At 42.3% G+C, this 21,227-nt stretch overlaps 3 protein-coding genes across 3 annotated transcripts; 2 read left to right on the top strand and 1 right to left on the bottom strand.

Annotated features, from left to right (window-relative positions):
* Positions 1 to 803: 803 nt before the first annotated feature.
* LOC134492424 (chemokine-like protein TAFA-1) lies at positions 804 to 2,606 on the top strand. The gene is made up of 4 exons (XM_063296594.1): positions 804 to 958; positions 1,493 to 1,633; positions 2,279 to 2,403; positions 2,589 to 2,606. Exons 1-4 carry the CDS (start codon positions 808 to 810, stop codon positions 2,604 to 2,606), a joined length of 435 nt encoding a protein of 144 aa, XP_063152664.1. The 5' UTR covers positions 804 to 807.
* On the bottom strand, positions 2,549 to 11,960 carry TIMM17B (translocase of inner mitochondrial membrane 17B). Its single transcript, XM_063294117.1, has 6 exons — positions 11,815 to 11,960; positions 10,087 to 10,186; positions 7,397 to 7,460; positions 5,528 to 5,656; positions 5,320 to 5,430; positions 2,549 to 4,353 (listed from the first exon to the last, which is right to left on the bottom strand). The coding sequence occupies exons 1-6, from the start codon at positions 11,838 to 11,840 to the stop codon at positions 4,268 to 4,270; spliced, it is 516 nt and encodes a 171-aa protein (XP_063150187.1). The 5' UTR covers positions 11,841 to 11,960; the 3' UTR covers positions 2,549 to 4,267.
* Positions 11,961 to 13,764: 1,804 nt separating this feature from the next.
* Positions 13,765 to 21,127, top strand: PQBP1 (polyglutamine binding protein 1). The gene is made up of 6 exons (XM_063294116.1): positions 13,765 to 13,881; positions 14,102 to 14,213; positions 17,892 to 18,001; positions 19,259 to 19,369; positions 19,510 to 19,570; positions 20,322 to 21,127. Exons 1-6 carry the CDS (start codon positions 13,815 to 13,817, stop codon positions 20,476 to 20,478), a joined length of 618 nt encoding a protein of 205 aa, XP_063150186.1. The 5' UTR covers positions 13,765 to 13,814; the 3' UTR covers positions 20,479 to 21,127.
* The last annotated feature ends 100 nt before the right edge of the window (positions 21,128 to 21,227 follow it).

Here is a 21,227-nt window from a genome sequence, read left to right as displayed (position 1 = left end):
GCATACATATTGAAAGTGTGAACATCAAGCAATCTAGAATGTATTTTGCTTGGGATGAATTGAGAATATGCCACATAAAGAAATAGTAACACAGGATTTGCATCAGTCCTAGCAAATAGGGAATTCCGGAATAGTGGAACCTAGCTTAGTTTCAATTTGCATTTTGAAGTTTGGTGTAGCGAAATCAAATATACACAAATATGTACATGATTAGCACATACAGTACTGTTTTGTAGATGCATGGTATACTTACAGTTAAAAGTAACTTGTAACAGGCATATATGCACTTACAATAATGTATTGGTGATACATGCCCAATACTGTTTTTTTGAAGACACAGCTTTGTAGGAATTTACATTGAGAAAAGGCCTCTTAAAGATCCAGGCAGTCTTTCTTGAAGAGAGGTATGCAGGTATCACAGGTACCATAAAATCATCCCATGTTTTTATTTTTTAAAAAATCCCTTTCTTTTGTCAGCTTGTGGTCATGCTCCCCATGAGTCAAGGATGTCAAATGAGACCTAGCAGCCAAATTCTCTGAACAGCCAATTCAAACCTTCAAAACAAATTACAACAGTACATCAGGAATTACACCCCTTCTAAGCACAGATGGAAGAAGCTGTCTTCAAATTATTCCATTTTCATATGCCCCCTCTCTTGGAGAGTTCCAGATGGCTATGATGCAACTGTTCTCCTTATGTGGTAACTTTGCCAGAGCTAAGGATAAGAACAACTAGGTAAAATAGGATTTTATCTTCCTTTCCCCTTCTCTCTTCATCCAATCACATTCCTCTCTTGCAGATCGATCATGACGTGCCACCCCTTTCCAGCATTCTTAATGGCTTCCATCATTCTCATGCAGCCGGGCACCTTTGCTCAAGAGTTCCCCATTCAGAGTCAACATCATCATCATGACCAATATTGGTACCAGACAGCAGTAGATCAAATCCCAGTGATCAGTGAGTTGCTTCTGTTCTGGGGAAGAGGGTTTCAGTATCCAAGCAAAAGGCATGAACTCCAGCCCTCATTATGGAAACTTAGGGTCTACTCTTTTTTTCTGTCATCTGAATGGACAAGTTTGTGCATTTTCTGTTAACACCACTATTTGAGCATCCCGTTTTTTTTAATGCACAAATAAAATTACTGTATACTTTAAGTCTTAAAACTGTGAAGGTGGGATTCTTCCAGAGATAGGCAACTACTAAAGGTGCTCCCTAAGTATCACAGGACAAAGCTGTGTGCACTGCAACTCCACCCAAGGGATACCAAAATTGGTTCTGAAAATCGCAACTTCAAGTAACTATCATCCAGATGCATTCCAATTTGCTTGTAGTTGTTACATCAAGAGGCAAAGTATTTGGGGGGGGGGGTAGGACATCAGAGCTTCGCTCCTCTAAGCTAGAGAAAAAAGGTGCAGCAGACAAAAACTCCCTATTAAATCCTCAGTGCTGCTTCTTCCTCCAATCTTCCCTCTCAACTGCTCCCCACCACAGATGGGGGCACCTGCAAAGTGATTGCTGTCCGACGCTGCTGCAACCGCAACCATATTGAAGAACGGTCCCAAACCATTCAGTGCTCCTGCCTCCAAGGGAAAGTGGCTGGGACAACCCGTGGCAAACCTTCTTGTGTGGATAGTAAGTGCTAGGAGCCAAGAACTTTCCTTTTCCTACCCATAACCCCAAGTGGCAGGAAAACCCAAGTGGATTTAGGAAGGACCAAGAATTCAAGCAATAGGGTCCTGGGAAGAGATTAGAAGATGGATCCAAAGTAAAGAAGAAGAAAAAAACCACACACACATAAACAGATATTGGTGAGGATGAGGATAGCAAGCAGGTTGAAGGAAAGGGCTTGATAGCTGTCGCTTCATTTATGAGATGATTGTGTGTGTTCTATATTGGCTCTCAGGCAAGATGCAAGTAGTGGTTCTGGTGGTCTTAAAAGTCATCATATGGTATTAATAATTTATTATGCTTGGGGGAACTTTACTTTTATACTATGTCCTGAAACTTCACAGTAGAGCAGGATACTTTAAAACAGCCTGATTCAGGCAGGGCAAGGGCAAGTTAGTTTCTGTTGCTTTGCAGCATGGAATACAGGGGGTTCCCTTTGTCCCTGGTCTGTAACCTCTTGATGCCGAGAGGCCTGGAGAGGCTGGAGAGGCACTCCATCTTAGCCACAGACCTACTGAATTGCCACACTGAACAAGGCAACGGTGTCAGTAAAGAGCCATGGCTCTAAGGAGGGAGCTATGGTAACAGGTGTCACCCTCTACTTTACAGCCTCCATTGTGACAGGAAAGTGGTGGTGTGATATGGAGCCCTGCCAGGCTGAAGAGGAGTGCAAAGCCTTACCTGACAATTCCGGCTGGATGTGCTCACTGGGAAATCGTGTCAAAACCACCAAGGTAAGGCCTCTCATAACCCAAACAAAAGAGAAGTCTACCCAAGATGTCACTTCCCTTCCCATGTCTCAAATGTGTATCTAGTCTTAAGGACTGTAGAGGTTTTGTTTTTTCCTTTTCAAGCACAATGTGCAGATACTGGGGGAGATTAATTTCCATTTTACCATTTATCTTGGTTTGCTTTTCAGATCCACCCCAGGAATTAAAGGCTGTTACAATGGAGAACCCATCTCTGAAGAGGTCATGACAGATTTCAAATACTGTAATCATCACCAACTTCATGATGAATGCTAAGGGGGTACGCAAACTTTTTGTCCACTGGAGAGGACAAAACATCAGGGTGAAACAGAGTATACTGCTGGCTGCACTGTGACTTTACAGGAGACAGTGCTGCTCTTTGTTAAGGGAAACAGAATCAAAGATCTTTCATTAACAGAAGAAAGATTCAGCCCTATTTTTTCTTAGAAACAGTGGAGCAAGTTGGTTCAAATGCTTCTAAAGTTTCCTCATGCAACACTGCTGGGACATTTCCCATACAACTATCACTTTTGTCAAATGGCTGATTAAATTTTCCAGGACAGATGCAAAAAAGCCCGTTTTGTATTTACATCTGTAACATAATACAGTTTTTCTTTAAAATGATATTGAAATACAAATTGCCCCAATATCAGGAGATCTTCAGGCTGGAGTATGCACTACTGGGTCTATTTTATGAAGAGCCAATCTCACGATTCTCATTAGGAGGATACAACACATTTTTTAAACTAGAATTTTAATCCTCTCTTAATAGGTCTTTTGCACTGTGAATTGGGGTCCTTAGCCCACAAAGGCCAAGCGTATAAAGCTGGAACCAAAATTATATTGCAGGACTAGAAGTGGCTTGGCTTAGGTGGGCGGGGGAGGGAGGTGTAATGTCTAAATCAATGTTGATTTGGATCTCAAAAGAACTTTGGACGGTTCAGTATCCGCAACTAGAGCACTGTTTCAATATGCTAGATGGCATTTTAGGCAACTAAGAGGCTGAATCACACTCTGTTCTGCCAGCCTGTCCTGGTTAGTTGTTCTAAAGATGGAACTGACGCAGCATTTTATTGGAATAAAACTTGGTTCCAGGGGAGGCCTGCACAACCTGACACCCTTGTAAGCTGAGTCAAGACCATGAACCCTGTTTTGTTTTGACCAACCATCATTCCCACTTTGTTTTTTCAAACCTAAGCAACCAGCAAAGAGTACTATTAAACACAGGAAAAGGGTGAGGACTCAGGGTAGCAGCATCTCTTACTCTGGCTCAACAGCACATGGGGACCTGACCTACAACGAAGAGGCTCATCAGAGGATATCTTCACCCAGGGGACTGTGGTAATTGCTTTAGTGACACAGCTTCCCCTTGTTACAATCACCCTTTCATGCAAGGTCTGGGAAAACACACTTCGTTTACAGATCTTTAAAAGACAACTTAAGACTTCCTACCAACAGAGAAAACTGGAGGAGCCCCTCCACCAGAAAGCCAGGAAAACAGCCCTTTAAAATTTGCCAGAGTCATTTAACTGTAATTGCACACCCCAGATCGTCAGGCAAATATCATCCTAGGATTCCAAGTTCTCCTAATAAGCTTTGGTTCCTTCAGTGTATGGAATCAATCCTGGGCCACCTCATTTTATCACTGCAAGCTTCTTAGCCCCTCATAGAGGTAGATATTATACAGCTCAATCCCCCCAATGCCCCCCCCCACAACTTAAAAGATAACTCCAGGAACCAAATCCCTTCCATGCTTTGTTTGCACTCTTGGGTGAATGTCTTGGTTTCCAGGGGAAAAATCTTGTCCCATCCCTGCCAAAAATAGAAGTGATCCTGTCCCCACACTGGTTCACTGATAATGTCCATAGCCTGTATATCCTGTAGGTGAACCATCCTTGGGAGGCAGCTGACTGGGATCTTCTCCAAAAGGATTGGCTAAGAAGGAAAGAAGGACCGATCAGTGACAGATCAAAAAACACTATCGCTCACAGTGAGGGGCAGCAGAGGAAACCTCTTTCTGAAGCAGAAGCAACAAAGGTGAAGCCAGGAGGAAAGAAGGTGGGGGTTTAAGGGAGAGGTGATTCATTAAATTAAGTGAAAAATCTCAACTTTTACTATCAGAAGGTTCAGAAGAGGTTGAAATGTCAATCTGTAAATAAAGAGGAGGGTGCCAGACAGTGTGGGAAGAAGTGTAACTCTGGCACACATTTATAGAATCATTAGCAAAATGCCCATTGTTGTTGTCAGTTGTGTGAAAACAAAGGAGATGTGGGGAGACAGGCATGCAGCATGCTTCCAGCCCATAGAGGCACCAAGATATGGGATAAGAAGAGGGAGAGACATGGAAATCAGGAAGAGACGCTTCTTGCATTTTGGGTAATTGCAAAGGAACCTAACTTTTTAGAGGAAAACCCATCTAGAAAAGCCAAAACCTCTTTTGCCACAAAGTGGAACAGGCTTGACACCTCTCTCCCCACTCCCTGCCCCACCCCCAATCTGTTCACATAACTCTCACTAAATTGCTTCATTACAAGGTGATAGCCATGGGCAGGTGCATTAAAATCTGTGGCTCTTCAGATTTTGCTGAACCACAACTCTCACTATTGTTCATGTTGGCTGGGGCTGCTCGAAATTGTAGTTCAGCAGTGTTTGGAGGGCTGCAGGTCTCCCACACATAAGAAGGAGTACAATATGAAAAAGCACTCCAAATATACTTCCCGGAATAGTAGTGGAGACCTCTGGCCTTCCAGATATTATTACATTTCAATTCCCAGCATTCCTGGAATCCAACAGTGAGAAAGGCCTGGGATTTGTCTTTCAACTACATTTGGTCTACACCTCCCCCAAGTCCAAAATTCCCCCTTCCTTCTGGGACCTCTTAATCTCAGAATTATAACTTACGGTTCTGGAACTGCTGGGCTGTATATCTTGTTAACAAAATCCCAACACCTTCTATCAGGGCAAGCAAGATGCCTCCCATCATAGCAGAGCCTACCATGGCCAACGGCCCACCTAAATGAAAGAGCAGTTAGTAAGCCCCGAGTAAGACATTAGAAAGTGATGATAAATGGGTGGTGCATATTTTACAGAGCTAAGAAACATCACTTACTGCGTGATGCTAATACGGCCCCAGTGAGCGCCCCGCTTGTGATGGAATTCCAAGGATCCTCTTTGCCGCGCATCTTCACCAGACCACAGTCAATGGTAGAAAAAAGCCCACCCCACACTGCAAAGCTCCCTGGGAGGAGAAAGAGGGAAAGCCTTTGGAGTCTCCGGTTGGATGCCAATTTGTTCATAACTTGCATCAAAACAAATCACTGTCTCACATTAAGCAATTTTTATTATAAATATTTGTTCTATGCACATGAAGAACTGGATCAAGATACACCAGAATCTTAAAAGGTATTGCCAAAGAACATAGTCAGAGCTTCTCAAAAAGGGGCAGCAGTCACTGCAATTCACAGATTCTACCTCCTCACTAACTGATTTCCTAATTTATCACCTGAATCTTGAAAGACAAACAACACTTAGCTTTAAAAAAAAACAAACTGATTCAGTCTCAGATTTTGTGTCAGTTTCTTGCATATGAATAAATAACTTAAGACAGGAAAGTGTGAGCAAATGGAAATGACTTAGATTGATTTTTTATTCTGCTTCCATTGGTATTTTTTAATGTGGGGTCTCATTCTACAAACTGTTACACAGGCATAGGTCTCATGACAGCTTACTGCAAGTAAACAGGTCTCATAGCTGCAGGTAAAGATCAGCAAGTAAACTGCAAGTTTATTGCAGTAAGCAGTAAACTGCAAGTTTACTGCAAGTAAAAGTCTCATAGGTCTCATAGCAGCTTACTGCAAGTAAATAAATAATATTAACTCAGGAATTACAATTACCTTAGAAGTTCTTATTTACTTACTTTACTCAAACATTTATAGGACTGCACTGTTCAAGATGGGACAGACCAGCTTTCCCCAATCTGATGCCTACCAGATGTGCTGGATTTCCACTTCCAATATATCAAGCTAGTGTGGCCATGCTGGAAATTATTCTAGTTGGTCTAACACATATGGAGGCCACCAAGTTGGGGAAGATTTCAATAAGTAAACTTGAGTGAGGTAGCCCCCAAGCCAGCTCTCCAACCACCAGCTCTCTTTCCCAGTTAATTCCCACTTTCCACTGCTTGAAGATATTTTTAAAAATAAATATATTCCAGGATTTGGTAAGAACTCCAACCAAGAGCTCCACTTTCTTCGGAATAATATATAAATGGTACAGAAGTTCAAACAGGTTCTGGGCTATGTGAAGACATCCACTCTCTGGCATCCTCTCTTTCCTCTGCCTTCTGCCACCTTCTTTTTCTCTGTCTCCCTCACTGTAGGCTAGGACAGACAGTTCTTACCTGATGGCTTGCAGAGATTCTGAAATCAGGGTGAGGGCTACAGGACCCCCCACCCTGGATTAACTGTTTCCAAAATTGCAAGGTCCATGCCTGCAATGTTCAATTTTTCTTCAGAGATGGGTTCATCTGAGCCTTCAAAGAGTAGTCTGTCTGAAAGAGGTGATCCACATCTGGAACACTACAAAGTACTTAGTGTTGTGGAAGATTCACTTCCAGAATGGATAAACCATTTCCCTCAAACTCTTAGATCACCTTGTTCTGGAGAAACACCAAAACATTCTGGAAATAGACCACACAGTTCTGCACATCTCTTTCCCAAATTTATATTCTCGCCTTTTTTCCAGAGACTTAAGTCCTTATAACAAAACTGTGATGTAGGTCAAGCTGAAACAGACTGATCCAATGTCACCCCATTGCTTCAACACTGGATCAGAACTTGATTCTGGTTCTCCCTGATCTTCATTCAAACCTTTAACCACTATCCAGCCCCTCCTTGATTTCAAACTCCCACTACTGTAATCTGTTGATGTATGCATTGCCTATGACACCCATTCTCCACTGCCAAACCCCTTAGCTTACCTCCAATCTGTGGTGCTCTGACTCTGATAGCATTGATGCTGCCTTTGAACCGATGCCTGACACCCTGAATTTTTAAAGAAAAAGCAGAAACCCTTTTTGGTTAATCAGTTCCATATTTAACCAAGAGGACTCATAATTCAAGCAATGCATACAAAACTCACAGTATAGGATTCAGAAGTTCGCAAAGAAAAATGAACATGTGAACTAAATGAGAACAAGCAAGCTAAAACAGTGCAGCAGAAAGGTATTATCACTTCCAAGGCTTCTCATTCACACTACAATTCCCAAACAACAGCTTGATCATGGAGTCAGACATTTCTGTCCTCAGCTTGCAGAATGGAGATGAGCTCAGGATGTGCTTACCTGACCTCAAAACCCATTCCAGGACAGCTGAAATATCATTGAAATATACACATTTCAAGTTTTTCAGATCTCTTCATTAGATGATCTCAACAGTGGCATATATTTGTGACCTCTGCATCAATCAAATAGGAACATCACCCTAATATAGATTCTAGTACTTTCCCAATAACCAATATAATTTACTTTTTCCCTATACCTGATCTCAGCTTCCCTTGCCCAGTTCAATTACTATCCATTTACAAAAGACTCTTCCTTCAATTACTCCATACTAAGAATGATTACCCTGCTCCAAATGCTCTGCTGGATGAAGTAATTGCCAGGAAGAAGGCGTTTCTGATGGGATAGTTTTCACAGAAAGGTTTTGTCGGGCTCCTCAATCAAATGTCAGTACAACATCTGATCGAACTTGCTTCCATTTTGAAGAAATCCAGAAACCCGTGTCAGCAGGTTGCAAGTCGCCAGCAGGGAGGGGGAGTGAGATTGGAGTGTGAATTATATTCTTTGGGTTAGATGCCCCTGCCAACAGGCAGAGACCATTCAAGGCATCTGCTGGTACCGAGGAGGGGTGCATGCCTAGGCGGGGAGTGAGGGGGGGAATTAGAGGTCTGTGATTTTAAACTGTAGAATGCACGGGAAAAGCCCATTCGCAACTTTTTCCTTGTATCAGAACGCTCCACTTTATTAAACAGTTAATTGATCCCAAGTCTCTATACTGTCTTTGAGTGAATGCTCGAGCAGGCTGGTCATTACAGGTTTGTCTAGAATTGCCCCTGAGATCTTTTTAGCGATAGGTGGAAATTTATCTATTCATTGCCTGATTATTTTTTTAGTAAACTCATGTAATCTCAGTACTATAATTGCTGTTTTGAATTCTGGGGTTGCTGTGAACCTGGGCTCTTGGTAGTATAGCCCCAGCACCTCCAGTGCTGCCACTGCTGCCGAGGATGTCACTGTGCAGGGCAGCCAAAAGGGCAGAAATGGAGGTGGGTGGAGATAGGTGGGTGGAGGGAGTTCAAGAGGAGGCAGTCCCTTACCTTACCAAGGCTTAGGGCTGGGAGGGACCAAGCCAAGAATGGCTTGGATCATGGTGGGTCCTTGCCTAATGACTGGTGGGATTCAGTTAACAACAGCAATAGGGACTGCCAGGATTGCTGTCACCTTGCTTTACAACTGTATTGCTTAGTGATGGAAATTCTGGTCGCAATTACTGTCATTAACTGTGACTACCTGCAGCTACTTTTAAAAGGATATTGATATTGATCAAAATAATCAGTCCTTGGGCAGCCAAGGACCTTTGCAGCCTGTTTTTAAATTACACTTTTAAGAAACTTGTCTCTGAATATAAATCTAGTCAGAAAACCAAACTGTGCATCCCTCAAAAATACAGATTATTTTTGCAATTAACTCTTCATGAATTTGGGATATAAAGCATGTTCTAAGAAGAAATTATTAGAGCCAGACTAGGTAAAATGTTAGAAGATGACAAGTGGTTCTCTTTTTCCCCCTCACTAAAATTAGAATGGGCCACATGAGACTTCAGTCAGATCAAAGCAAGGCTGATTAGAAAACAAGGAGGTTAACTTTTTTCTCTTGTGAGATTTCTCTAAGCTAAATTATTTCCTACCCATTAAAAGTTATTATTTTCCATGCAGGTGGAAAACAGGTATTTTTGAGGTTAGCCCAACACAGAAAAGACCCACTCAATCTAGAAGTGGAGGATGGAGCAGAAGGCTTCCACACAGTCATCTGGGAATTTAAAAAATGTTTCAGAGTGCTTCTGATACTCCCCATGAGGGCACAGCCAAGAATCCCCCATAATGTATAGCACTCTCATTACAACCTCCTTTTCCCATTTTAGTCAGTTATCTTAGGCTAGCATCTTTCAGAAGTTTTGAATACAATTCCCATCATCCCTAAAACTGGCCATGTTAGCTCAGGCAGATGAGAATTATAAGACCAATTTCCTAGAGGGGATCAAGCTGAGGAAAATAATACAATAAACATTTATAAAACAGGTTTACCAATAATCCAGCAATAACAACTGAAGTTAAGAATGAGCTGTTCGGATGATCAGAGAAATTCCATGCTCAATCTGTAACAAGTAACAACACTGCAGAGCAGTAAGGCCACATATGGATGGAAGCAACAACCATTTCTTTTCCATATTGCTAAATCACAAAAGAAAGTGCTATATATTAAATTCCAGCAGTCTCTAAATTTATGACAGCAGATGTCACTCAAACAAGGATTCTTATTCCACATACTCCATTTCCTCATCACTTGCTGCTTAAAGGAAGCAAAAAATAAAATAAAAATGTAGAACTCACCACTGGAGCATTGCGGAAGCCTTTGATTGCCTGAAATACACCCCCACCAATCATCCCCATAGTGAAGGCACCACCACAGTCATCCACAATCCGCCAGGGGCTGTCAGGTAGAAACAGAAGTTAGTGCAGGCTCTTCACATAGGAAGCTCTGTGTTATGCTAAGAATTTATATTTTCTGAAGTATTATGACTACCCCAGTACGATTCTGATATGTATTACTGATGTCTTAATATAACAAATGGAAAACTTAAAGACTGGCACCCAATAATAAGTGAGCTCCTTTTCAAAGCACAAACACATGCACACACAGGTAATCAACAATTTACCAGCTTAAGTACACACACATAAACCAGCTTGGGGGAAAAGTACAGAATGGTTGCAACAGAATAGCTCTCTATCAGTGCCAAAGGAGACAGAGATACATCACCTGCATAGAGAACACAGACGCTAGTGCATCGAGCTTCTGCCCATTAAGTAGTACTTTCCTCTCAAAAGCCTTACTCCCTTGACCACCAGTTCATGTGAGTTCTTTTATTTATATTTACAAAGGTCCATGCATCATATTTCATCTCAAACTCATAGAGTTAAAAATACATTCTTTTACTTCTACTTTTGTTGTTAGTTGCCGTCGAGTCGTTTACAACTCATGGCAACCCTATGTATAACCGAATGAAATGCTGCTCAGTCTTGTGCCATATGCCTGACTGTTCCAATGTCTGCATCCATTCTTGCTGTAAATATGATTAAATCATAAGGGTTGCACAAAATTACATGCGACTGAAAGCAGCTCTACACATGATAAAGTTATTCCATACAAGTGTTGACACACACAAGTGTTTCATAAACTTTTCAGTAGAAATACTGAAATAGAACCACCAACATGAAATGTCTCTCCGACTAAAGACAACTAAGTATGTTGTTATAGACGAACGATAGTTACAACAGCATCCACTGTTAACCAGCAAGATCCTGATTGCCTGCTTGCATGGACATGTGGGCTAATAAGCAGAAAGTTAACATGTTTAAGTAGTACCCAACAGAAACGACAGAGTGCTCCACACCAGCAGAAAAATAAATAAATAGATTCGGTAGAGAGATGGACATGGAGCAAGTAAACCCAGGTACCACGTGTTTCGTAATACCCACTGGGTGACCTTGAACCTATTCATCACCCTTCTGCCATACTGCCCAAGAGTTCTGCTAAACTCAAAAGCCGGCTCATTTCTTTGTGACTTTTATGCTATGCTTCTGAACAGCATTCTGCTCTTGCTGCTTTTCTAGCTAGGAGGGGAGCAAGAAGAGAGAAGGAGGCGACTAGCAAAAGCCAAGATGGCACCACTGCAGCTCGAGTCTCAGGCTTGGGCTGCGGATCAAATTCCTTCACAGGAACTCACTGCACAGAGATGGGTCCGGTCGTTCTCTCCGCCGACTTTGAACTACCTCACAGGGCTGCTGTGATGTATATAAAATAGGACTAACCTTCCCTCCCTCCCGCATGCGCTTTGCAGAGGAAGGGACGCGAGGGAAAGGAGCAGCTGACGAGGGAGAAAGGAGGGACGAACTGAAACAAGGACCCCGACCGGCTGGCTGGAAGGGCCTCCATCAGCTTCGCTTCCCCCGCGGCCTCGAAGGAGCTGAAGCCGGCCAGGAAAGGGCGCGACACACCCTCGCCTACGAAGCCGGCCCAAGGCAGCCCCTCGCCCAGCCCTCCCCCGACTCCGCGGTTACCAGGGTTCCCGGGCGTATTCCTCCATTGCTCCCAGCCGTAGGCTCGGCGCTGCACGTGAAAAGGAAGAAGTCCTCGGCCGAGTCACGTGATCAATGCCTATTGGCCGGCGCGCGCACGTGGCAAGAGTCGAATGCGCTCGAGCTTCGGAAGTTAACCGAAGGTTCTTACGTCAGTCGCTCGTTGGTCCCGGAGGTGGGAAGTACGGAGGGGACGCGAGTTTTGAATGCTCTTATTGAGTACTGAATAACACAAGAGAAAGAGAGGGGCTACAGTGCAGATCGGAAATGTCAAATGATCACGTGGGGTTCTGCTTTTAATACCCATATTTTCCCACGTTCATGTTTTACTTCGGTCGATCAAGATACAGGGAAAGGTCGGGGTCAAACGAGGCTGTTAATCCGCAACACATCTTCCGTCACTACCGGAGGAGCAAACCAGCCTCTAATAGGCTAAGAGGGCGCCGAAGGGGGTGGACCCAATTAAGTCTTCTTCCCTGGGATTGGTTGGTTTGTTTTTCATTTAACGATGAAATCCCTCAAGGAGGGGAAAGGCCTGCCAGGAGGAGTTCTGTTAGGCTGCGGATTGGTGGAAATGTGTCACATGGAGGTGACGCTGTAGGAGCAACAGGAGCGCTTTGAATCCGGTAACGCGAGGGGCTGCTTGCGAGGTGACGGGGCTTTCTTGAGCGTGCAGGCGGGTGGATGACTCTAGGCGTTAAGAAGGTGAAACTGAAGAATTGTAGAGGTTATGAACGGAAACGTGAGCGCTCACTAAGAGTTAACACTGTGAGCCAAGCGGTTTCCAAGGATCACTTCTTGCACAGAAACGATGATATAAATAGAGCTTCATTGTGCAAATGTTCTAAACTCTGTGAGTTTTAAAAATAGAATAAAATATGTTACAGATTGAAAGGACTCTCGTATTTGTGGTCTTCCATTCCCATATGCAGATAGAATATAACTCTCTTTTTTAAATTCCCGTTTAGAATAAATAAGATCATTTTATATGGAAAACTGAGTCAGCTAGACTAGAACTATTCTTCCTCGTGGGAGAATTCTATGCAATGAGCATTTTTGTTGTACACAGGCCTGGCAGTAGCCTGAAATGGTATGGCAGGAAATTTATCTGCTTGTTAAGAATTGGACCCAAAACACTCCTAAGGTACAGGCTAGATGAAATTACAAAAATTGTGGAATTACAAAAAGTACCAATCTTAGAAAAACAGTGTTGCCGCAGATGAGAGTCTTGGTTACGCAGATAAATGATAGCATGTCTTTTAATACTCAGGGTATGCTCCACAATGTACAGGCCACAAAGTGGCAGGTCTGCTTGTTGCTTATGTAACTGCTTATCCACAGTTACATCCAGTGGATAAGAGAGAAAACTGATTAGGATTGATAAATCATTATAAGAGTGCAGGTTTAAGAGAATCAAATGGTAGTGGAGGTGACTGAGTGGTTCTGCATGTGGCCTGCTAAAAGCATAGGTGACAGGAACTGGAGAAAGAAAAAGCATTGAACAACATTGTTAAATAAATACATGTAATTAACTAAATTAAGTTGTTAAATAAAACATTGGCAAGAGACTACTGGCCTGGTTGCAAGGAGAATGTAAGAAAAACATGTAAATAGGAATGGTAAAGTATCTGGCTTGACTGCAACAGGGATGCCAGTAGAGCTTTAGGGAAATTTTAAATAGGAGTTGGCTTGATTCCTAAGGAAATGTATGTAGACAGGAAAAAGAAAAAAGAAAAGTATAAAGCAGATATTGCCCCAAAGTGGTACCCTGATGGATTATATGTGCCATCATCCATAGAAGTTGAATCCCACATATTCTGAGAAATAGTATTAAAGAGTTCTGGTGTGAAAACTTATGGGGTAGTGTGCACATTCTGGAAAGAGCAGTGATAAGAGTTAAATGCAAGGTGTGACATTTTTCTTTCTACTCAGGTATAGAAAAGTGGTTGGCAAGGCAACATTTGCCCACCTGCTCCACTCTGATGCCTCTTCCGGTGGCATTGCAGTCCCGCCTGGCCAGGCGAGGCCTGCTGAAGCATGTAGAACCTGGTAAGTACAGAAAATGTTTTTGCAGGAAGAAGATAACTTGTGTGGGCAGACTCCATAACAAGGATTGGCATCTGGGACAGTACCCAGGAACTAGAGCTGGCTAGTTCCCAAGTGATTATTTTGGCTCTCTAAAATTGCTATCCATTCTGGATTGTGCAATTTTGCCACCTGTTGACCCCATCTTTTTTTTCAAGCCTGATCCTGTTTCTTTCCACATAAGAGCCAGAAGAGGAAATAATTGCAGAAGATTATGATGATGATCATGTTGATTATGAAGCCACAAGGATGGAGAATCTGCCACCAAACTGGTACAAAGTCATCGACCCTGTTTGGTAAGAATATAGTAGGTGCTTAGTATGCCCTGCAAATGATTTCCATTAGAGTGCTTTTAGTCTGTGCTTGCAGGATTGGTACCAGTATTCATCAGTGGCCTGCCTGGTCAGGGAGATGTTTCTGGTTGTGTTAGCTGGTCTCTGCAAATCTGATACACCTGAAGGAGGAAAGATTTAATGCTTCTAGAAGGCTGCCATATGCTGTCTAGCCATTACTGAGTTGGCAAACATTTTAGTATTTTCATATCTCCTGTCCAACAGAGTAATGTCTTTTTTATTATTATTTATTTATTACTGCAACATATGTGGCTCCATTTCTAGAGATTTGGTATGGCATACAGTATTAATAGGATTTAAAAACAAAAATCAATTAATATAATGTGGGAGAAGCATGATCTGACTGTCTCTAGATGCCTTTCTGAAGAGCTAACCTTTTATGGCTTTCTGAAAAATAAGGAGAAAAGAAGGGATGGTCCAGTCCATATTTCCAGGAGTCAGCTGTTTTGTCATGATTATATGGTAGACGGCATTTATTAAGTTAGAATATTCTATGTCTTAATACTTTGATTATGTTATATGTTGGAGTCAGAGTATTATACCAACCCATGAATTGTGTTAATCACGATGATGATGTGCCATGAAATCAGTGCTGACTTGTAGTGACCACATAAATAGATGTTCTCTAGGATGACCTGTCCCCAGCTTGGTCCTTCAGGTCTTCCAGTGGTACACCCATTGCTGCTGTAATTGAGTCCATTCAGCTTGCTGCTGGTCATTCTCTTCCCTTCCTTCCACCTTTCCCAGCATTGTAGACTTTTCAAGAGAGCTAGGTCTTTGCATAAGGTGTCCAAAAGTGATCATTTGTGCCTTGAATTGATATGTTCCATTATCCATTTGTTTGTTTTCTTAGCTATCTAAGCTATATATCCTCTTTCTTCAAAGTCCAACTTGTGCTTTTATAGAGTGTCACAGGAAAAATAATTCTTCTGGGACCCTGCAGCATTTTAAACCAAATTCTTTTTCTTCATATTCCAACAGTACAGTCTTTTCCAGTTCTCATTTTAAATCCAAATCTCTAATCCCCATCTTCTTCTTTGGGAAATCGACTTTGTCCTTTCAGTATTTTACAGCATTATCAATTTTTTTCCAACTGTTGGCTCATTTCAGTATCCACAACTTCTGAGAGATAGTCCAAAAATTGAGTGACTTTAAGACAAAACTCATCAAAAATCAATTTAATTTCTTCCATGTCTTCACTGGAAGCCGTATGTATTCACTACTAGAGGTTCTTGTAAAAAGGAAAGTATCTTCTAAGGTGTCCTGAATGTTGACGTTTCTGCAGTACAGAATTTCTGTATACTCCTTCCACGTTTGTTTGATCTTTGAAGTAGTCCATCCTTTAGCATATCAATTTGAGGTTGGGACCCCCTTCTGAGTTCAGAGATCTTTTGAAAGACTTTCCTTATTTTTCTGTGCCTGTTTTCCATCTTCAGTGTCTTTACAGATTTTCTTTTAATACTGCTTCTTGTCTCTTCTAACAGCTCTTAACAAATCCTGTAAGTTACTTCTTGAGATCTTTGTCTTCTCTTCTCTTCAATTTCCACGGTTTCTTCTGACATCCAGTTTGCTTTCTTCTGCTTCTTGTTCTTTGGCAGTCTCTTTTCAAATTCATCCTTAACTAGTTCTTTGATTTCATTCCACAGTTCCTCTGATTCCCTATCAATGAAGTTCAGGACTTCAAAGTGATTCCTAACGTTCTCCTTGTAAATGGTGGGCATATGCCCAGAGTCCCTCTTCTGGGGGAGATGGGCAGTGGCTAAATGTGAGTGAGTGAGTGAGTGAGTGAGTGAGTGAGTGAGTGAGTGAGTGAGTGATTGATTAATTAATTAATTAGGTCAGGATATTGTTACATTATGGAAACTGGTTGGTTTCCTTCCGCTTTAGCGTAATGGAACGTGCACATGAACAGTTTGTGATCCATTCCACAGTCAGTGCCTAGCCACCTCTTTGATGCTATAACTGAGCTCTTCCATCTCCTTGTTCCAACAATAAATTTGGTATGTACTTCATCTGGTGATGTCCATGTATAAATGTGTCATTTTTGTTCTTGGCAGGCTGTGTTAACAATGAAGTAATCATTGTAATGGCAGAAGTTGATACATCACTCCCCTTTGTTTTGTTTTCTTAGGCTATACAGTCCAACTCTGTTTTCCTCCTCATTATTTGCAACTTTGGCATTCCAGTTTCCAATCACAAGCAGTACATATTGCTTGCATGTTCTTTCAATTTCAGATTGAGGTTGATCACAAAACTCCTCAACCTCCTTTTCATCAGTGGTTGAAGTGTACATTTGGATAATCTCATATTAAAGGTTGTCTGTGAAGTCTAATTGATATTCAATCATTGACTGCATTGTACCTAAATACTGTCTTTATTATCCCCTTCCTAACTATAAAAACAGCATTATTCCTTCTTTGTTTTTTGTGGTCTGAGTGTGGTCTTCTGACTAAAAGGGTTCAATTCTAGTCCATTCTAATTCACAAATGCCTAAAATATCAATCTGTAGTCAATTTTCATCTTTTACTCTATTGAATTTTCCCATGTTCATGCTTCTTATGTTCCATGTTCCCGCTATAATTCTGTCTTTCAGCTTCAGATTGACACAATGAGGCAGCACAGCAAAACTTGAGGGGTGTTAACCATGGCTACCGTTATTTCCCCTCACATATTTACAACCCATTTTTGGAAAACTACAGTATCTGGGTTAATATAGTATCAGCTGAGTCACTGGATGTGGTTTTGTTCTGTTTCTTACATTTGTGTGTGTGTGTGTTTTTGTCCCTTAAAGTACTTGGACTCAGTTAATGGGTTTTGGTTTTGAGGTAGATGTGTGATCTCTGTGCATTTATCAAAATCACTATTGCAAAGGAAGAAGTAGAAAGAGCAGGAACGTCTGAGAGCCCCTGTGCATCGGTACTGCTGATGAGAAATCCCTGAGGATCTATTCATGCTGCTTAGTATAGAACAAGCTGTAATTTAAGTCAAATTGAAACTGAAAGCATAATGTAGACTGCTGGTAGGCTCCTTCATTCAGGGATGTGGTGGAAGTGTACAGTACCCTAATATGGGAGGGCAGCTGATGCTCTACCTATCCTGGATTTTTTGAGTAGTATGGTGTAGTAGTTAAGGTATTGAAATAAAACCAAGGAGACCCCAGTTCACATCCCTCAGCCATGAAGCTCACTGGGTGACCTTGGGCCAGTTACTATCACTGCAGCCAACCCCACAGGCTTTTTTTTTTTTTTTGGCAGGGCGTGTTACTGTGAATAGGGAACTGCGGAAGAAACGATGGGATATCAGTCTAACCCAGTGTTTCTCAACCTTGGCCCTTTTAAGAGGTGTGGACTTCAACTCCCAGAATTCCCCGGCCAGCATGGCTGGCCAGGGAATTCTGGGAGTTGAAGTCCACACCTCTTAAAAGGGCCAAGGTTGAGAAACACTGGTCAATCAATCAAACAAACACATACATACATACATACACACAGTTTTCTGAAGGTAAATGCCAATGGCCTTTGACAAAAAGTGTTGAGAATTTCACTGCTCCCTGAGGATGAGGGAACTTTGGAACTATTGCTTTTGGCTATAGACGTAGCAAATATGGTTCTCTTCTCCTTGTAGCTGCCTCCCTTATTATTGGAACATAGAAACTGATCTGGTTTCATGGCTCTCGCCTAACGATCCCAATTCTGTGGTGACCAAAGCAGCTAAGAAACTGAAGAACAACTTAGGTAAGAATGTTTTGTTTTACATACAGTGTTTTGGTATTATCTGAGTAGGTCATAGTAGGGGAACCGTAAACTGGTCTTAAATGAATAGGGGATTTAATCTTCTGGAAGGACAGAAAATTTAATCTGGCCTCTGGTGAGAATGAATGTATGCATAAGGCTACAAAATGGGGGCGGACAACCTATGGCCTCTGGACCCCCCTCCTTTTAAAAAAAAGGAAGACAGAAACTCTAGAACCCCTTTGGACTGGAAATGAGTGGTGCATTTTTCTGCTATTTTGAGGCAGGAAAACATGCAGTTGTAATGTGAGGAGTAAAAAAAAAACTCTCTGAAATCTTGAAACATCCCAATTCTCCCACTGCATTTGTTGCCACCCCAGGGAAGCACAGGCCCCAGCCACCATTTTTACACTTGGAGAAAAAAAGGTCTCCTCCTCTGCATGGAGACACGGGGGCATACAGAAGATAAACTGTATACCTTGTTAAGCTGTGTAATCCTGAAGAGAGGTGATAATGGAAATGTGGGGTTGCCGGCTTTCTCAACTGTGTGTTAGGTTAGTTACTAGTGGCTTGATCTGGAAGCACTTAACTGGGAACACTTGACTTTTGGAAAAAGGACAGCTTCATCTACTGCTCACTGTAACAGTTGCTGCTGATGTATCACAACAAGTAGTCAATGGGCAATCTTACATGAGAGGGAATAGGTGGTTGTACTCTGTGTTCATCAGTAGTGATAGGCTTTTAAAACTGCCTCAGTGACCTACCCTCCCTCTCTTTCACAGGGAGCTGTGCATGCTGCTGTTTTGACACTTATCTGGATTTGGGGCTGTCAAAATGGTGTTAGGTGGCCACTGATTACATTCTGTTATTCGGTTTTCAAAAGATTTCCAGAGCAGGGGGAATAGCAATCTAGTTACAGGTAGTCCTCATTTAGCGACTGCATCATTTAGCAACTGTTCACAGTTACAGCAGTGATGAAGAAATAACATTACTATCAATACTGGCATTTGCGACCATCGCAGGTCTGTAAATCAAAGGAAAGCTGAAGTAAGATCATAAGCACAGTCGTAGTTTGACTTAGCGACCACTTAGCTGAGTTGCTGGTCCCAATTGTGGTCACTAAACGAGGATTACCTGTATATGTGACCACCTGTATACATTATTGTTTAAGAACAACCAAAAGAAAAATGCCAGTGCAGAAGGGGGAGGCAAGAGGTAGGTTTTCAGAAAACTAATGCCAACTATATCAATCTCCTCCAGATGGTGAAAGCAAAACAGAACGCTTCCATGAGAAGGTCGAGCGTGAAGAGGTGAAGGAACGTCGCTATCACCGGCGGGAAGAGCTGGCCCCCTACCCCAAGAGCAAAAAGGGTAAGAGCAGATGCCCTACCCTGAGCTCCCAACTATCTTTCAGCCATAGGCATGTCTCCTCCTGGAGGCTGGGTTTCTCTTGGCCCCATAAGGGAGAGTGGTTATCAGAGTCCAGCATTCCTCTTGTCTGTCTTCTACAGCAAGCCGAAAGGATGAAGAACTTGATCCCATGGACCCCAGCGCTTACTCAGATGCTCCTCGGTGAGTCTGCTCAATAGAAGGCTTCACCCACTGCTTCAAGCACCCTGCTGAAGCTGGGGGTCGTTGCAGGAGAATGGCTAGATTGGAAGATCAGAAGTAGGCATTGGGAGAGGACAAATGCTTCCAGTTTCAGGATAAGAGTATTGGATACAACAGGATGTGTGTTTAAAAAAACCTTGAGTAGCTTCCTGCTGGGCCTTAAAGAGCTTTCACTAATCACAAACATTGGACTGTATCTTCCATTGCTCTGATTTGATATATGACAGCTTCATATGTTCCAGTTGTCTGCTGGAATTAACAATGAAAGGCATTCAGGCACTTTAAATTCTTCTTTCTAGATTTTAGCAAACTTTTCTAGTGTATATACTAGAAAAGTGTAAATTATGTCAAAGCATAACTTGTATGATCCCTGGGGACTAGAAACTTGCTTTTTCTATGAAAACATGGGTTATGAGGAAATTAAATTCTGTACCTCTACCTGTCCTTGTTATTACATTCTTTCATTTTCTAAGACTATACCAATCAGATGCTCAAGTGTTGCTGCGTTATGTGTTCATAGAATTTTAAAAGTCAGTGAGCACCTCAGGTTGTCTTAGTAGCTGGGAAGTAGAGGAGTGGATGCATTGGCAGTGGGGTAGGACCAAAGCTAGATGAATTTAGAAAATAGAGGCAAAGTAATGAGGGGCAGTGATAGGATTGGGGAGCAGCCAGTGATGCCGAAATTGTTTCTATATCTTTTCTACATCTCAAGGGGGACCTGGTCCACGGGGCTGCCCAAGCGAAATGAAGCCAAGACAGGTGCAGATACTACAGCCGCCGGTCCACTGTTCCAGCAGCGCCCCTATCCGAGTCCTGGGGCAGTCTTGCGTGCAAACGCAGAAGCTTCTCGAGCCAAGCAGCAGGACTGAGATGCCCACTCCTCCTTTCCTGAATGAATTTGATAAGAACATTAGCGATAACATGTTCTGAAAGATCTGCAACAACAAGACTCCCTCTGGACTACAGACTGGTAGTCTTTCCAGATCTTTGCTACAACTACAACTCTTGGCATGCCCAATGGTAAGGGCTGCTGATCCTTGTAGTTCAGTAGCTTCTGGAAGGCTACACGTTCTCAACATCTTTTGGGCTCTTTGGAGGCAGTGTTTCACCGCAGAAGAGATTCTACCATGTTCCAGTTCTGCGTGCTGACTTCTGCAGGGAACAGTCTCCTCACTGGTCTCCATCTCCTTCCCCCATCCCACTTTGAATTTCTAAAACAAAGATGAAATAGAACCTGCTTTTTTCCCCCATATAACAATTATTCTCTGCTTATAATATTTGCATAGCATAAAGAAAACTCCTTCTGCAGACTTAGTTTATAGTCTGGCCGGTAAGGACCAGCCAAGGCTGGGAGATGGAGGCCAGCACACCTCCCCCCACCCCCAAATCCACCTTGTGTGCTCAGACTAGCTAGAACATGCAGCTGTTTGGCTCTGATTAAATGATCACTCTACACCCAGCCTGCTTGCTTTAAAAATCTGTATTACGTTTTTACAAGAATAAAATGTACAAAACTGCAGAGTGAATATTTAAAATATAATACATTGCTTCCATGTATAGAACTATCTCAACAATGCCTTTATAATGCAATTAATATTTGATACGATGCTACAGCTCT

The sequence above is a fragment of the Candoia aspera genome, chromosome 2 (assembly GCF_035149785.1).
Source record: "Candoia aspera isolate rCanAsp1 chromosome 2, rCanAsp1.hap2, whole genome shotgun sequence".
NCBI lineage: Eukaryota > Metazoa > Chordata > Lepidosauria > Squamata > Boidae > Candoia > Candoia aspera.
The sequence above is the reverse complement of the archived record's forward strand: the minus strand, read 5'-3'. Positions and strand labels throughout refer to the sequence as shown.

What these genes read in the sequence shown, in the direction of transcription:
- LOC134492424 (XM_063296594.1), top strand. Translation starts at nt 808, where the DNA reads ATGACGTGCCACCCCTTTCCAGCATTCTTAATGGCTTCCATCATTCTC. An exon ending in AGATCAAATCCCAGTGATCA is followed by an intron (nt 959 to 1,492) that starts GTGAGTTGCTTC and finishes TCCCCACCACAG; the next exon opens with ATGGGGGCACCTGCAAAGTG. An exon ending in CAAACCTTCTTGTGTGGATA is followed by an intron (nt 1,634 to 2,278) that starts GTAAGTGCTAGG and finishes TCTACTTTACAG; the next exon opens with CCTCCATTGTGACAGGAAAG.
- TIMM17B (XM_063294117.1), bottom strand. Translation starts at nt 11,840, where the DNA reads ATGGAGGAATACGCCCGGGAACCCTG. An exon ending in GAATACGCCCGGGAACCCTG is followed by an intron (nt 10,187 to 11,814) that starts GTAACCGCGGAG and finishes TCTACCTGACAG; the next exon opens with CCCCTGGCGGATTGTGGATG. An exon ending in AGCCCAGCAGTTCCAGAACC is followed by an intron (nt 4,354 to 5,319) that starts GTAAGTTATAAT and finishes TTTCCTTCTTAG; the next exon opens with CCAATCCTTTTGGAGAAGAT.
- PQBP1 (XM_063294116.1), top strand. Translation starts at nt 13,815, where the DNA reads ATGCCTCTTCCGGTGGCATTGCAGTCCCGCCTGGCCAGGCGAGGCCTG. An exon ending in GAAACTGAAGAACAACTTAG is followed by an intron (nt 18,002 to 19,258) that starts GTAAGAATGTTT and finishes AATCTCCTCCAG; the next exon opens with ATGGTGAAAGCAAAACAGAA. An exon ending in GCTTACTCAGATGCTCCTCG is followed by an intron (nt 19,571 to 20,321) that starts GTGAGTCTGCTC and finishes CTACATCTCAAG; the next exon opens with GGGGACCTGGTCCACGGGGC.